This window comes from Salvelinus sp. IW2-2015, unplaced genomic scaffold, assembly GCF_002910315.2.
Source record: "Salvelinus sp. IW2-2015 unplaced genomic scaffold, ASM291031v2 Un_scaffold3030, whole genome shotgun sequence".
Taxonomy (NCBI): Eukaryota; Metazoa; Chordata; class Actinopteri; order Salmoniformes; family Salmonidae; genus Salvelinus; species Salvelinus sp. IW2-2015.
Window position 1 is genome coordinate 40463 of NW_019944322.1, and position 16176 is coordinate 56638.

Sequence of the window (16176 nt, forward strand, 5' to 3'; positions counted from 1 at the left end):
TCATATGCATATCCTAGGATCTGGGCCTGAGTAGCAGGCAGTTTACTCGAGGCACGCTTTTCATCTGGACGTGAAAATACTGCCCCCTACCCAAGAAAGGTAGGATATGGATATGCACCTGGTCTCCGTGGGACTGGCCTGGGATGAGTGCGTCGGTGTGACCAATGATGGGGCAGCTGCCATGACGGTTAAGCACTCCAGGGTAGTAAAGCGAATCCTGGAGAGAGCACCAAGTGTGACGTGGAACTACTGCTTCCTACACAGGGAAGCATTGGCAGCGAAGGACATGGTGTTTGAGGTCCACACCACTCTCCAGGATGTGATCAAGTGTGTCAACTATATCAAAAAGAGTTCCAGGAAAAGCAGGTTTTCCAGGCGTTCTGCAGGTATATGGGGAGCGAGCACCAGCAGGTGCTTTATCATGCAGTGGTCCGCTGGCTTTCCAGGGGTAAAGTGTTGGGTCGCTTTTATGAGCTTCGAGCGGAGATTGCTGCTTTACTTCCAGAAAACATGTCACTTCTGGCCAAACATTTCGATTGTGAGGAATGGCTCGCACAGGTTGCCTACCTGGCAGATATTTTTGATCATCTGAATTCGCTCAATGTGTCAATGCAAGGAAGGGGGCACAATAGATCTGAACAGAGGGACAAAGTGGATTCCTTCAAGATGAAGCTTACCGTTTGGGCAAATCATGTTTCTAACAGGAGTATTGACACGTTTCCCAATGCTGATTTTGAGATTCAGAATCTGATCAACAAAGCTCACGGCGGCACACTGGGAAAAAAACGTTAAACAATATCTTGTCAAGCTGCAGGGAAAGTTTTGCGACTACTTCCCGGAGGAGAACAGGAGGCCACTCGATACGGGACCCTTTTCGAGTGGAGATGGGAAGAGTCACGTTGCCAAGCAATGAAGAGGATCAGCTGGTGGAGCTGTCATTTGGTCGCGGACTGAGCATGCGCTTCCCGGAAATGACACTGCCACAGTTCTGGTGCAGCGTAGTGGGAGAATATCCTGCTCTCGCCTGTCATGCAATCAGAATCATGCTACCGTTCAGCACTACCTATCTGTGTGAAAGTGGCTTCTCTGCTATGGCTGTGCTGAAAACTTGAAGCAGAAACAAACTGGACAGCCAGCATGACCTTCAAGCTGCCCTGTCAACCATCACCTCAGACTTCAATAAACTTATCAAACTGACGAAACACCCCAAGCTTTCCCACTGATAGGCCACACACGCGGGCGCGCACAGACACACACACAATAAATTAAACAGGTTAATGAGTTATTGTTCACTATGTTAATTATTATTGTTAATTAATACTGACATTCATTCATATTACATTTTATTGAACTAGTTAAAAACGTACACCTTTAAAAACTTTAAGGTTGTGAAACTATTCACATGGTAATTGATGATTAAGAATTCCTAATGATTGCGTTTTTTTCTATTTTGAAAACTGTGTTACTGTTCATTAACATTATTGGACTGGTTTTGATGTCATGTTCTGAGTCTGATAATGTATTACACCCCACTCCTGAACTGGTCTCCTAATTAAAATGGCCTATTCTCTTGAATTTATAATAAATGTTTTCTCAGTTAATATGGCTGCGTACTGACTTTCTTTAATACCATAAGAGTAGACCGTGAGATAGAGTCTATTTTGCAATTGAAGCCTGCCCAAGAAGGCAGCTGCCAGCTCAATTGTCATTGTCAAATTTGGGTCCTCAGACATAACCAATTGAGAACCACTATTCTAGATAATTCTGTGCTTCCAACTTTGTGGCAACAGTTTGGGGAAGGCCCTTTCATGTTTCAGCATGACAATGCCCCCATCCACAAAGCAGGGTCCATACAGAAATGGTTTGGAAGAACATGACTGGCCTGCACATAGCCCTGACCTCAACCCCATCGAACGCCTTTGGGATGAATTGGAACGCCGAATGTGAGTCTGGCCTAATTGCCCAACATCAGTGCCCGCCCCCTCTAATACTCTGAATGGGCTGAATGGAAGCAAGTCCCTGCAGCAATGTTCCAACATCTAGTGGAAAGCCTTCACAGAAGAGTGGAGGCTGTTGTAGCAGCAAAGGGGGGGGACCAACTCCATATTACAAAGGGGGGGACCAACTCCATGCCCACGACTTTGTAATGAGATGTTCAAAGAGCAGGTGTCCACATACACTACATAACCAAAAGTATGTGAAAACATCGCATTTGTACATTTTGTAGGAAAAAATATAACGTTAAATAGTTATACCCGATGACATCATAAAGCACATTTTAAAAACACTGCTTTTCAAACACGTGGGCGGCAAGAAAATACCCTCCCTTGGGCTAGAAACTCACTGCAGGTTTTGAAAATCACAGTTTTTTTACTTTTAATCCTAGCCTATGTTGTCACAGACAAGCCTTTTTTAGGGTCTTATCTTTCTAATCACAGAAACACTGTTTTCACCACTGGTTTGGTGATGATGAATATGTGGAGGAATTGCCCTTGAAATTAAGTTCCTTGTTCAATAAGAGTGTTCAGCAGTAACATAATGTTTTGCTGAAATGTTATCCATACGTTCATACAGATGTCTGATACTGTCACGGTTTTCTTCCTGGGGTGAAGGAGAGGACCAAAATGCAGCGCGGCTAGTGTTCAACATGTTTAATTAGATTAATAAACGGTAACACTACTACAGAAACAAAATAACAAATGTGAAAACCRAGACAGACCTATCTGGTGCAGAACACAAACACAGAGACAGGAAACAGACAAACTAGACACACAACATAGAATTCCCACCCAGCTCACGTCCTGACCAACACTAAACAAGCAAAACACATAAGAACTCTGGTCAGGACGTTACAGATACACAGGATCACCAACAACTGAGGGATAGTCTTGTATGAACTGTTATGTGCACGTAACTCCCAAAATAAAGGAAACACTTGAGTAAACGATGGATACAAAGCGTATTGAAAGCAGGTGCTTCCACACAGGTGTGGTTTCTTAGTTAATTAAGCAATTAACATCACATCATGCTTAGGGTCATGAGTAGAAATGCCCAGTTCCTCATTTTTTTGGCTACCATGGCTAGAAGAAATCTCAGTGACTTTGAACAGAGTGGAAGAAGTGAAGAGAAAGGGTCCAATCCCATCAAAATCTAGCCATGTGGGAATACTACATTCTGTTTATTAAGCAGACCTCCTGCCTTCTCACCTTTAGGACATCGACTCCCATTGTTAGGGCGGAGACAAGAACATCTCTTCATTATACACATATATATTCTGCTTTGAAAGAGAGGTCTCAAAGGATTATGGTGGGTTTAAAGGGTATTTGTGTGTCTCAGTCACCAGGCTCAACCCCATTGGACACTTGTGGGAGATTCTGGAGTGGCGCCTGAGCAGGGTTTTCCATCAACAAAACACCAAATCATGGAATTCCTCCCCAAAAAAGGGTGTTGCATTCCTCCAAAAGAGTTCCAGACACTTCTACAATCTATGCCAAGGTGCAATGAATGGTTCTGTTGGCTTGTGGTGTCCCAACGCCCTATTAAGACTTTATGTTGATGTTTCCTTTATCTTGGCAGTTAGCCACCTGTACTTGACCTTATATTAAAGGACCCACCAGAGGACAATGCTGCCCTCATTTCGAGGTAATTCCTGCCTAAGAGCGGGAAATGCTTGTTTTGGGTCCACCTCAGAAGAATGACGCAGACGATTTACACGCCTACATATTCACGAATTGTGGGTGGGAAGAAATGTGGTGACTGGTTATTTCCACGTGGAATGGACAAACATCAACAAATGGGTAACTGACAGCTGTTAGTGTAGCTACCTAGCTAGCACGCTAACCTTGACTAGTTATCTTGCTAACCTTAGCTAATGTTATCTATTGTTGCTGAGTTTTTTACTACACCGTTTTCAAAGGATTAGGCTATTCTGGAGATGCATGCTTTTCCCTAAATCCATACTGGAAACCAGTATTTTTGACTTCATATTCTATTGTTATCTCCAAAGTTTGGGCATCTTCAATAAGATACATGTTTTTCTCCATTGTAAAGGGCACAGTGGAACCTTTGGTAGGTAGTTATTGAGCAAAGCCAAATCATCTTGTTATTGAGGAAAGCCAAGTAATATATACAGTCATTGTGTCACACCCTGATCTGTTTCACCTGCCTTGTCCTTGTCTCCAACCCACACCAGGTGTCTCCTATTTCCCCCCGCCTCGCCCCCCATTATCCCCTGTGTATTTATACCTGTGTTTTCTGATTGTCTGTTACCAGTTCATCTTGTTTTGTCAGGTCTTACCAGCATGTTTCCCATTTTCTAGTCTTCCTGGTTAAAACTTCTTACGGACACGTGGGACGGTAGCGTCCCACTTGGCCAACATCCAGTGAAATTGCAGAGTGCCAAATTCAAATTAAATTACTATAAATATTTAACTTTCATGAAATCACAAGTGTAATACATTAAAATAAAGCTTAACTTCTTGTTAATCCAGCCAAGCTGTCAGATTTCAAAAAGGCTTTACGGCGAAAGCAAACCATGCGATTATCTGAGTACAGCACCCCGCATACAAACACATGATAATCAGATTTCTACCAGGCAGGTGCGTGACAAAAGTCAGAAATAGCGATATAATATATGCCTTACCTTTGAATATCTTTTTCTGTTGGCACTCCAAAATGTCCCAGAGACATCACAAATGGTCCTTTTGTTCGATAATGTCCTTCTTTATGTCCCAAAAATGTCAATTTCTTTGGCGCGTTTGATTCAGAAATACACTGGTTTCAACTCGCCCAACATACCTACAAAGTATCTAATAAGTTACCTGTAAACTTGGTCCAAACAACTTTCCTAATCCAACCTTAGGTACCCTAAAACGTAAATAATCAATACAATTTAAGACGGGAAATACTGTGTTCAATACCGGATAAAAACGTGAAGCGAGTTCCAGCTCACGCGCACCAAACAGTAGAATCCATCTGGAGTGACACTCACAAAGAACAGCCGTACTTCTTCATTTCTCAAAAGAAAAACATCAACCAAATTCTAAAGACTGTTGACATCTAGTGGAAGCCATAGGAACTGCAACCAGATTCCTATTAAAAAGGACTTCCCATAGAAACTAATGGAAAACAGATTGACCTAAAAATGAAAATCCCTGGATGGATTGTGCTCGTGGTTTTGCCTAAAAAATCAGTTCTGTTATACTCACAGACATTATTCAAACAGTTTAAGAAACTTCAGAGTGTTTTCTATCCAAATCTACTAATAATATGCATATCCTAGCTTCTGGGCCTGAGTAGCAGCAGCTTACTTTGGGCACACTTTTCATCGGGATGTGAAAATAGTGCCCCCTATTCAAGAGAGGCTAAGACCTGCCTGCCTGCCGTTGTCCCATTTTGACTCTGCCTTGGACTACGAACCTATGCCTGCCCCTTTGTTATATTAAAAACTCAGAGAACCAAATCATCCACCTCATGTGTCTGCATCTGGGTCATATCCTGAGTTGTGATATATTGAGCAAAGTCATACATAGTCATTGAGCAAAGCCAAGTCAGCCCATGGACTGGAGTTAAAAAAAAAATGTTTTCCACAATTGTTTCCACATATTTTGTGCTGCCATCCATTTAGATGGTAACATATTTTATTACGGTGGTTAAGATGGCTTTTCATTGTGTTCTACGCTGTTTATCGCCCCTAGTGGAACTTTCTGGTACTTAGAAAAACTACAGAAAACAGGAAGTAAACTAGTTGTTCTGCACGCAGAGAAGCAGCTAAAGCTAGTGATGATAATCTTGTAATTGATAGAATTGCTTACTTAATGTTAGTTGGTTACATTTACTCACACATTGCCTTGCATGTATGCCATCAGCTGCATTAGTTTGCTCGTGCGCCATGCAAATAAATGGTAAAACATACAATACTGTAGTTTTGTTACTGTTTCTAGTGTAATACACCTTGTTTACACATTAGTGTAATGAAAGGAGTTGGCTAGTTGCTGCTCATATGGTAATTGGCTCTGGTTTGGTATAATACCTGATACATGGGACCTTGGCACGTGCCTTGTATTTATGCAACTTCAACTTGAAATGTATAATGTACAGGTACAGTATGTTGATGGGAATTGAATACTAAAGTATATTCTTTTCTGTATTTTGTAGTTTCACAACGTTCAATATATTCATTCAAGAAAAATACAACGCCCAAGCCTTGACTTAAGACTAGTTTTGCATGGGAACAATTCCAGGGCAGAATACGTTTGCCATTTCCCAAAACTCTACAATTCTCTAGCAAAAGCAGACACTGCATTCAAAACTGCTTTATTTCCTACATGTTTTGTTCCATCAAAAAGGCACACGCGTCATATGAATAGATCTGTCTACCAACACACTGATGTGATCAAAACACTAAGAATATCCCATCAGTAGGTATGCCTTTTGCATTTAAAGTGTTACACTGTAGCCAGTTGTAGAAGACTGTTACAGTATACCTACTCAAATTTACATAAACAAATGCAATACAGTAACACAACAGTCATTTCCAAAATGCAGTATTTTTGAACACTTATGTTATATGTAACACTTTCCATACACAACAGGAGAAAACCAGGAAAACATTCAGTAAGATAAAGGGTTTTCTGTACAAAAATTAAAGTGGCTCATTATTTCAAAAACGCATGCAAAATGTAAGACATTAGGCTGCATCCTATTTTGGTCTGGCCACAGCACCTCATCTACATCACAAGCGATGTTCTCCCTAGCTAAACAGCGGGGAAAGAATCTTCTGGAGTGATGGATCCGAAAGCCCCCACATCAACTTCACCACATGCATCCTCCAAGGGGCATGCAGGCGAGGGGATAGCGGTCATACATCCAACGCAATGCCGGAAAAAACTCTTCAATCGGGTTCAGGAATAGGGAATATGGTGGGAGGTATAGAACAATAAATTGTGGGTGGTTGATGAACCAGTTGTGGACCAGAGCAGCCCGGTGGAAACTCCCGTTGTCCCAGATGACAACATACCTGGGCTGCTCTGGTCCACCCCTCTGCTCTGGTCCACCCCTCTGCTCTGGTCCACCCCTCTGCTCTGGTCCACCCCTCTGCTCGGCTGGAATGAGGACGCCATGTAGTGTGTCCAGGAATGTGATGATAAGGGCAGTGTTGTTGGGACCAAGGTTGGCATGGTGATGGAGGATGCCTTGCTGGCTAACGGCTGCACAGTGATATTCCCTCCACGCTGTCCAGGGACATTCACAATGGCACGGTGGCCAATAATGTTCCGTCCCCTTCTTTTGGCTAGGTTTGTTAGGCTGAGTGACACAGGGGAACCCAAGAGCAGACTCAGATGAGGAAACAGGGATGAAAGAACCAAGATAATTATTGTTGCACAGAAAGATAAGGAGTGCAGTTCCGGGGATGCTCGGATGAGTTGTAGAAAACCAGAAGTGGAGACTGAGGTTGGAGTTAGCTGAGTAGAACAGGATATACAGGTCCGGAGGGGAATCCAAGGTAGTGGTGGTGAACTGAATCCAGAGCAGGGTGGTGAGATGTGGAGCGGGAGACAGGAGCCAGAGAGGTAAACTACAATGAGAGGCTAAACAGCATCAGGCAGGGAAACAGGCAAAGCAGAGTAACACAATCTTGAATAATCATAACTGGCTAGAATCATGAACTGACTGAGCAGAAATTATAATCTGGAAGAGTAGAAGTGGCAGGACTGAGTATTTGTAGAGGTCTTGATAATGGAACGAGTTGCAGCTGGTATGGATCTGCTCTGACTCCAGCACACCTGTCTCCAACTACACAATCACACAGAGGGAGAGAGAGAGTGTACTGGGGGAGTAACTGCAGGTCAAGAAGACACCGGATGAACACCAGAGTGCGTAGCAGGAGCAGATGTGATAAGGTTGAAGCCAGCCTCAATGTAAATATAAACGTGCTGAATTGCAGCGGCATCCAGCTCCAAGACTCTCTGAAACAGACAAGACAATATGTGACAGACCTAGAGCAGTCAGTATGGTGAGGCACAATACACTGGATTACATTGCTGTAATGTGTCTATTATGGTGTAAAATTGCAAGATGTTATCATACTTTTATTGCATCAAATGGTTGTTTTATGCAACATAAGAGGATTCTTATAACTATTGTGTGTGTTCTACTGAGGAAGGGCCTCTGGGAGATAACACTGACAGAAGATTTACAATGTATTTTGGGTGATAAAACCTAAAGAGCATGAGTTAATGTTTCAGTTTTATACGGTACCAGGGAGACATGGCTCCAGTATGGAGTCAGGGGGCCAGACACTGGTCTCTACACAATGAAAACTGTTGACACAGCAGATACTGTCTATGAATTATAGGCATATTTCATACAAATCTTAACCTTGTGACCCATTCTATACATCTGTTGTTCGTCATGTAGGTTGAAAGGTGGGAGGTGGCTATAAAAAGACATTTGTACTTTTGTCTCGGGGCTCTCAATGACTCATCTGAGCGTGAATCGTCGACCAGCCATCATTATCGTAGAGCACTCAATCAATTCACTTTATATGTGTGTGTTGTATTGACTTGCTCCCKTATTAATAAGTCATTCAAGATTTTGTTTACGTATAACTCTGACATGTGATAAATTTGTCTCTCATTTAATAGTAAAGAAATTAACCACCACACTATACAGTGCTGATATGATAGTAMATTCACAGTATAGTCCTTACTTGCACATTTTCATAGCGCTGTTCTTTAACCCTCTGAGTTTTGCTCAAATGGCATCCTGTACATCTGTTTMATCCAGATTCAGTTGCACTGAAATGCACGGTCCAATGTAGACAAGCCCAACCGGTGAATGTTATTGAATATTGGGTTGTCTGCAATTATGTGGTTCTGGATTTCCCGTAATGTAATGGTATTGTTTTCCACCACCATGTTTACAATAGCGTTCTCCTGTTCTGGTTTGAACAGCCGGTGTCTTCCACCATGGCCTGGCTCAGTTCTGCAGAAGATCCACAAATATGATATGATTGGTTACAGTAAGACAAAATAATAMATTTTCTTTCAATATGAAATTACATTACTGTAACATTGGCCATCAATCACTGAGTAACRTAGATCTACTGATATGTCGGACTGCAGTATACTACAATATACATACATAAAAAGTATAGTGTATATGGTAGGTAACTTACCGGTTGTCATTTCTGAATATATGAATGATAGATGCAACCGTGTAGCGGCTCAGGTTGAGCTGAACTCTCTGCCCAACCTCTCTTATACTCAATCCACGGTTGAGCACATGGTCAACCAATGTGGCCCTGATTTCATCTGAGACAACTGTCCTTCCTCATCCTCCTCTTACTCTCACTGTCACACCCTGACCTTAGAGAGACGTTTTATTTCTCTATTTAGTTAGGTCAGGGTGTGATGTGGGGTGGGCATTCTATGTTTTGTATTTCTGTGTGTTTGGCCGMGTGTGGTTCCCAATCAGAGGCAGCTGTCTATCATTGTCTCTGATTGGGAATCATACTTAGGCAGCCTGTTTTGCAACCTTAGTTGTGGGTAGTTGTCTTTGTTAGTGGCATGTATAGTCCTAGTAAGCGTCACGTTCATGGTTTGTTTGCGACATTCTTAATTAAGAAAAATGTACGCTCACAACGCTGCACCTTGGTCCGATCATTTCCCTGACGACGTTCGTGACACTCACTCCTTCACCTCTAGCTCTTGCTTCACCTTCGACTTCCATTTTACTCCAAAACAGTAGAGCTCATCTGTGGCCTTTTCTAGTGCTAAAGCTCTGATTTCTAAGTKAACAATTCAGCAACTAGTGTTTACACGTGTGAGGAGTGGATGTTGCCAATTGGTGTATAGAGCTTGGCATTGTGATTGGCATTGCTTTCCAAAGGGACTAAAGAGATTTTAATTTTGAATGATATGATGATGTAGAGAACTCCGTGTAGTGTTTTGCAAGAAGTGTGATATAGAATTGAAAACTGAGTGTAAAGCAGGAATTGGGTTTGTAATTTTGCAGACTTGGTTTAGGGATTTGGTACATGAGTTTTAGGTTTTGGTGATTGTGTTTAAAGTTCCAATTTAAGTGTGTAAACAATTGGGAAAAACTGTTATCAAAAACGAGTGACATAAGCCACTTTCAGCGTGGTATGACTGTAGGTGCCAGGCACACCGGTTCTAGTATCTCAGAAACGGCTGGCCTCCTAGGCTTTTCAAGCATTACAGTGTTTAGTGTGTACCTAGAATGAACGGTTCAACAAACAAAAACATCCAGTCAGCGGCAGATGGAGTGTGCCTCTGGCTATACGTAAATAAAATAAAACGGTGTTGTCTGGTTAGCGTAATATAAGGAATTAAAAATAATTTAAACTTTTCATTTTACTTTTGATACTTAAGTATATTTTAATAATTACATTTACTTTTGATACTTAAGTAAATTTAAAACCAAATACTTTTAGACTTTTACTCAAGTAAATTTTAAATTTACTTAAGTCATTTTCTATCTTTACTTTCACTCAAGTATGACAATTGGGTACTTTTCCCACCACTGCCGGTACCGAGTCAATGTGTGGGATACATAAGTCAATGGACTAAAGATGAGCTTCCACCATGTTGTTTCAGCTGTCAAGTTTTTCCAATCAGCGCAGGTGAAGYGGACGAGAGGACAGATTTTTAAGTAATTGAGGCAAGCAAAAATTGAAATCGTGCTTGGTCTAACTACTGTTATGCACCTTATTAAAGTGGCAATCTGCTATTGGTACATACATTTTTGGACTTTTGAATTAATTATATATACACCCATTGATTCTTAAAGACTATAAATTCTAATTGCACTATGAGATTACTTCAACTGTCAACCCAATCAGAACCCGAAATATATATAAACTTGTTTTATTCCATTGTTTTTAAATGTGTAATTGTAAACAAACACTATATAGCCTCAAACCATGGCTAAAACTATCATTTTGATATCATGGATGGTGGTGCATCCATMGCTCTGTCTATAAATGTGAGTGTGGTTACATTTTTCCAGCCCCACCCCTCAGCTGTTTACCAAATCAGTGGTGCCCACTTTGTTGTTTGCGCTATAGATTGCCTAGATGGTTGCGTTCACACAGGCAGCCCAATTCTGAACTTATTTTCACCAATTGGTCTTCTGACCAATCAGATCAGCTCTGAAAAAGATTTGATGTGAATGGTCAAAAGACCAATTAGTGAAAGAAAAATCAGAATGCAGCTGCCTGTGTAAACTCAGCATTTGTGACTTTCTGAAAAAATTGCCCCCTCCCCTTATTATCTCATGCTGTTTAGTTTCACTTTCTCTTTGCTCTTAGAACAGATCACTTCAAACCACAACTGCAATACAGTCAACAGAAAAGAATCCCATAGCTGCAGGGTAAGTCTATTTTCCTCATTTCATTTGACAATTCATGTTCAATATGAACACCATAACTATAATTTACAGTTGGGTGGGTGTCATGAAAGGTTTTGTGATAGAATATTAAATTATGTCTACAACAGGAATTAAACAGTACACATGGTTAAGTGGAAACTGGTAGTGCAGAATTTAATGGAATGTTTTTTAGATGAGTAATTCTATGAATGTAGAATAGAACAGATGCAGTAAGTACATTTACAATAACACATTGCTTTCACTTTCTAATTCCAAGAAATCATGTGGTCCAGTGGAAGGACTGAGGTGTCAAAGTACTCTAGAGCTGGATATTGTGAAAGATTAGAGAGTGAAAGTGAAAGTTTAGAATGTGAAATAGCTTCACGCTGATGTATGCAGTTCGCACCATAGAGAAAGATCAAATCAAATGTTATTGGTTGCATACATATATTTAGCAGATTTTATTGCGGGTGTAGCGAAATACTTATGTTCCTAACTCCAACAGTGCAGTAATATCTAACAATTCACTACAATCTAAAAGTAAAATAATGGAATTAAGAAATATATAAGACAGATGGTTTGCACACTGGTTGTTGTACATGTTTTCCTTTCCTGAATGTATCTATCTAGACTAATAAACCCCTTTGTCTGTTCATTCACTTTCTATAGATCCATGTTGGAACGGAGAGGTAATTTTCAACAGGACTCTTTTGTATAATGTAATATTTTGATGAAGGGGTGCATTATAAAGTAAATTGTTAAACCTACAATACTATTATATCTGACTGAACTATGAACATTGTTCCAATTAACACCAACATTAATACTTTTATCAATGACCTTTCTGATTTCTCTTTCTTGTCTAAGTAGCACACAAGATGAAATACTACACAGTTGAGACTGGCAATACTTTGGATTCTCATATTCAGTTTATGAGACGACTCAACAACACCACAAGATGTTTTACGGAAGTCGAGTCGCCAGTGGAGAGTGATGTCATCATGGCTTTCTGTCCCATCGTCTCCCGCGCCGGGACTGATATTGAAGCAGCACTACAACAGATTCCAAGTACAGTAACTCATCCCAAATATGACTTCCCAAGCAATGTTATTTCCTTCTATACCAGATATTCTCTTTCCACACCAGATGTACTCACAATGTACCAACGGCATAAATGACATTACTAAATAGTTTATTTGAGAGTTTTATTGGTTTATTTTGACATATTCCCTCACTCTCTTGACAGCTGGTAAAGATGTCATTCTGGTAGTGCTGCATCACACCTTCAACCCAGACTCCACTGTACCTGACAGCAGCAGACTAGTGACCAGAAGTGATGTAATACTCACAGTGGACTGTCTGTTCCATGAGAGCCAGGGAGGACTACTGAACTGTCCTCRCAATGATGCAGCRGTCAGCAKGGTTCTSAAGRGRCTGAACATACAGCCAAAGGTAGCTAACCCTAATTCAAGGTTCAGGGAGGACCACTCTCCCCATTCTCCCTGCAACAGCCTCTGCTGTGTGGTTACAAATATGTTCAATATCTTGAATAGCACAAAATGTAAAACCATATAGTTAACCAAAGTATTTTATTACACAGGGTCTGATAGTGTAAGAGAAAATCAATGGTTGTAGTATGAGTCAAATATGAGTATTTGTAATGAGTGTTTCTATAGATTGGAGCTGAAGAATGAATCAGAATCCCTGAGCAGAGTCACTTTGTTACTGAACTCTATAGCTGTCACACAGATTGTGATTGGTGTTTTTGTATCAATGAATCATCATTTTGAGTACAGCATCTCTCTGTATTTGATGTACTGTATAATCTTTCTTCTTTTTCTCTTCAAACAGACCAGACATCTTGGCATTCCAGCTGCGTTTCTGATCTATGTAAGGGTGTTTTTGGGGTGAGTTGTTGTAACTTCTCAATGGATATGTTCTGTGTTGGACTGTGATGTTATGCCTTTCATACAGTAGACTCCTGGTATGTCTGCGCCCTAACACAAGGCCATTGTGTTCCAGAACTGTTGCTTGTATAAAATAACTGTTGTGTAAACAATATGATTGTATGATCACCTCCCACTGTATAAGAAATATCTAACCATTTATTCTTTGAGTTCTTCCCTGTGAAATCAGAGATAGATCTCCCCTGCAGCTGCTTGACTAAATATGTTTCTATTATGTCATTAAATAGTCTCTGCCTTAATCTTTGGAATTTACACTGGTTGTTGTACATGGTTTCCTATCCTGAATATATATATCTAGACTAATAAACTCCTTTGTCTGTTCATTCACTTTCTATAGATCCATGTTGGAACACAGAGGTAATTTTCAACAGGACTCTTTTATTTAATTTAATCTTTTGATGAAGGGGTGCATTATAAAGTAAATGGTTAAACCTACAATTCTATTATAGCTGACTGAACCATGAACCAACTATCCATTGTGCCAATTAACAAAAACATGAACTTTTATCAATTACCTTTCTGACCTTAAAATCAGTGGCACACAAGATGAAGTACTACACAGTTGAGACTGGCAATACTTTGGATTCTCGTATTCCGTTTATGAGACGACTCAACAACACCACAAGATGTTTTACGGAAGTCAAGTCGCCAGTGGAGAGTGATGTCATCATGGCTTTCTGTCCCATCGTCTCCCGCGCCGGGACTGATATTGAAGCAGCACTGCAACAGATTCCAAGTACAGTAAYTCATCCCAAATATGACTTCCCAAGCAATGTTATTTCCTTCTCTACCAGATATTCTCTTTCCACACCAGTTTTCCTCAAAATGTACCAACGGCATGAATGACATGACTAAATAGTTTATTTGAGAGGCTTATTGGTTTATTTTGACGTATTCCCTCATTCTCTTGACAGTTGGTAAAGATGTCATTCTGGTAGTGCTGCATCACACCTTCAACCCAGACTACACTGTACCTGACAGCAGCAGACTAGTGACCAGAAGTGATGTAATACTCACAGTGGACTGTCTGTTCCATGAGAGCCAGAGAGGACTACTGAACTGTCCTCACAATGATGCAGCAGTCAAACAGATTAGGCAGAAGCTTGACATGGTATGATGTCAATGAATCATAATTTTCAAAGCAGTATTTCTGTATTTGATATACTCATTTTTCCTCACCTTTATTTTACAGACCAGAAGCCGTGGCTTTCTAGCTTGGATTCTAAACGTTGACATGGTATGTCAAACCATTGCAGAGCAAGATGATCAAGTACTTATATTCATCATCAATTTTTGAATACAGTATTTCTTATTGATGAACTCATTTATTCCTCAACCTTTATTTTACAGACCCAGAATGCCGGGCTTTCTACTGGATCAAACGTTGACAGGTATTCAAACCATTGCAGATGATAACAAGTAACCATAACACTCATCAGTTGATACAGTATTTTTTGTAATTTGCAACTTACTCATTTCTCTCACTTCTACTTTACAGTATCAAAGTCTGTGGCTTTATACGTTGGATCAAACCATTGTCATGGTAATGTCCAATGCAATTGGCAATGATAAAAGTAACTATAGTTTCCATCATTTCAAGTTTTTGATACAGATTCTTCGTCAGTTATGCAAGGTACTCATTTTCTCTCACCTTATTTTACAGACTCAGAACCGTTGGCTTTCTATGCTTGGATCCTAAACGTTGACATGGTATGTCAACCATTGCAGATGATGAAAAGATAAACTATACATATCATTTTGAATACAGTATTCTGTATTGGATGTATTTCATTTTCTTCTCTTTTTAGAATCAGACCAGAAGTTCGTGGCTCTACTTGGACTTTTAACATGGCATGCGTATGTCAAAAATCCATTGCAGGATGAATAAAAGTAATATACCTCATCATTTGAATAAAGTATTTCTGGTAATGATGTACTTTCATTTTCTACTTTTTCTATAAGCTTTACTAGAACACCAGATTAAGCCTGTGGCTTTCTAAGCTTGGATGTCTAAGTCTTGACAGTGGCTAATGTCACACAGATGCTAAGATGAGAATATAGACTAAGCATATCATCGACATACAGTTTTCTGTATTGTGATGTACTCAGTTTTCCTCATCCTTTTATATTACAAGACCGAAGTCTGGCATGTAAGCTTGGATTTAAACTTGTCATGGAGTATGTCAAAATCATTCAAAATGAATAAGAACTACACTCATCATTTGAATACAGTTATTTCGTATTGAATGTACTCATGTTTTTCCTCACCTTATTGAACAGACCAGATATGCCGTGGCTTCCTAAGCGATTCTAATACTATGAGGACATGGTACTACAAGCACTGGCAATATAAACTAGAAACTAACATCATATATCCATTTTGAATGACAGACATTTCTGTACGAATGAGTAAGTCATGTTTTTGATTCGCTCACTTTAATTGTGTAGCCAGACCAGATAGTCGTGGGCTTGCTAGCTAGGATTTAAACATTGTCATGTCGCTCAAATCATTTGCAATGGATAAAGACTACAGATTTAAGCGCATTTAATTGATCCCTAATTTTGTTGCTGAATGAAACTAGTAGCGTATTGGCGTTTTACAAAATCAAGGCGTTTCTAAAGTTGTAATTTCACTAGGGAATTTCAGATGCCCTTGCCTACACATAAGAAGATACACCCCTAAACGAATGTACTATTTACTATAATCCACATAACATTCATCATTCCTTTTGCTATCCCGAGGCAAGGCAGTTATTGCCTGATGTTAGGAAACACTGGCTATCAAAATTAAAATTCTCATCTGTAATAGTCACTTTAG

General features: G+C 40.1%; 1 protein-coding gene across 8 annotated transcripts in view; it reads left to right on the top strand.

Moving 5' to 3' along the window:
* LOC112075205 (uncharacterized) overlaps window positions 1-16176 on the top strand; it is a 49001-nt gene that overhangs the window by 16397 nt on the left and 16428 nt on the right. For 2 of the 8 annotated variants that reach the window (XM_070440808.1, XM_070440809.1), the window contains 7 exons: window positions 12259-12459; window positions 12638-12843; window positions 13243-13298; window positions 13696-13715; window positions 13894-14094; window positions 14273-14469; window positions 14551-14595. In XM_070440808.1, the coding sequence (XP_070296909.1) occupies window positions 12259-12459; window positions 12638-12843; window positions 13243-13298; window positions 13696-13715; window positions 13894-14094; window positions 14273-14469; window positions 14551-14595 (926 nt within the window). Of the gene's footprint in view, window positions 1-11281; window positions 11395-12060; window positions 12081-12258; window positions 12460-12637; window positions 12844-13242; window positions 13299-13695; window positions 13716-13893; window positions 14095-14272; window positions 14470-14550; window positions 14596-16176 lie in introns of those variants that run through there. The other 6 variants (XM_024142231.2, XM_024142232.2, XM_024142233.2 and 3 more) reach the window with 6 other exon arrangements.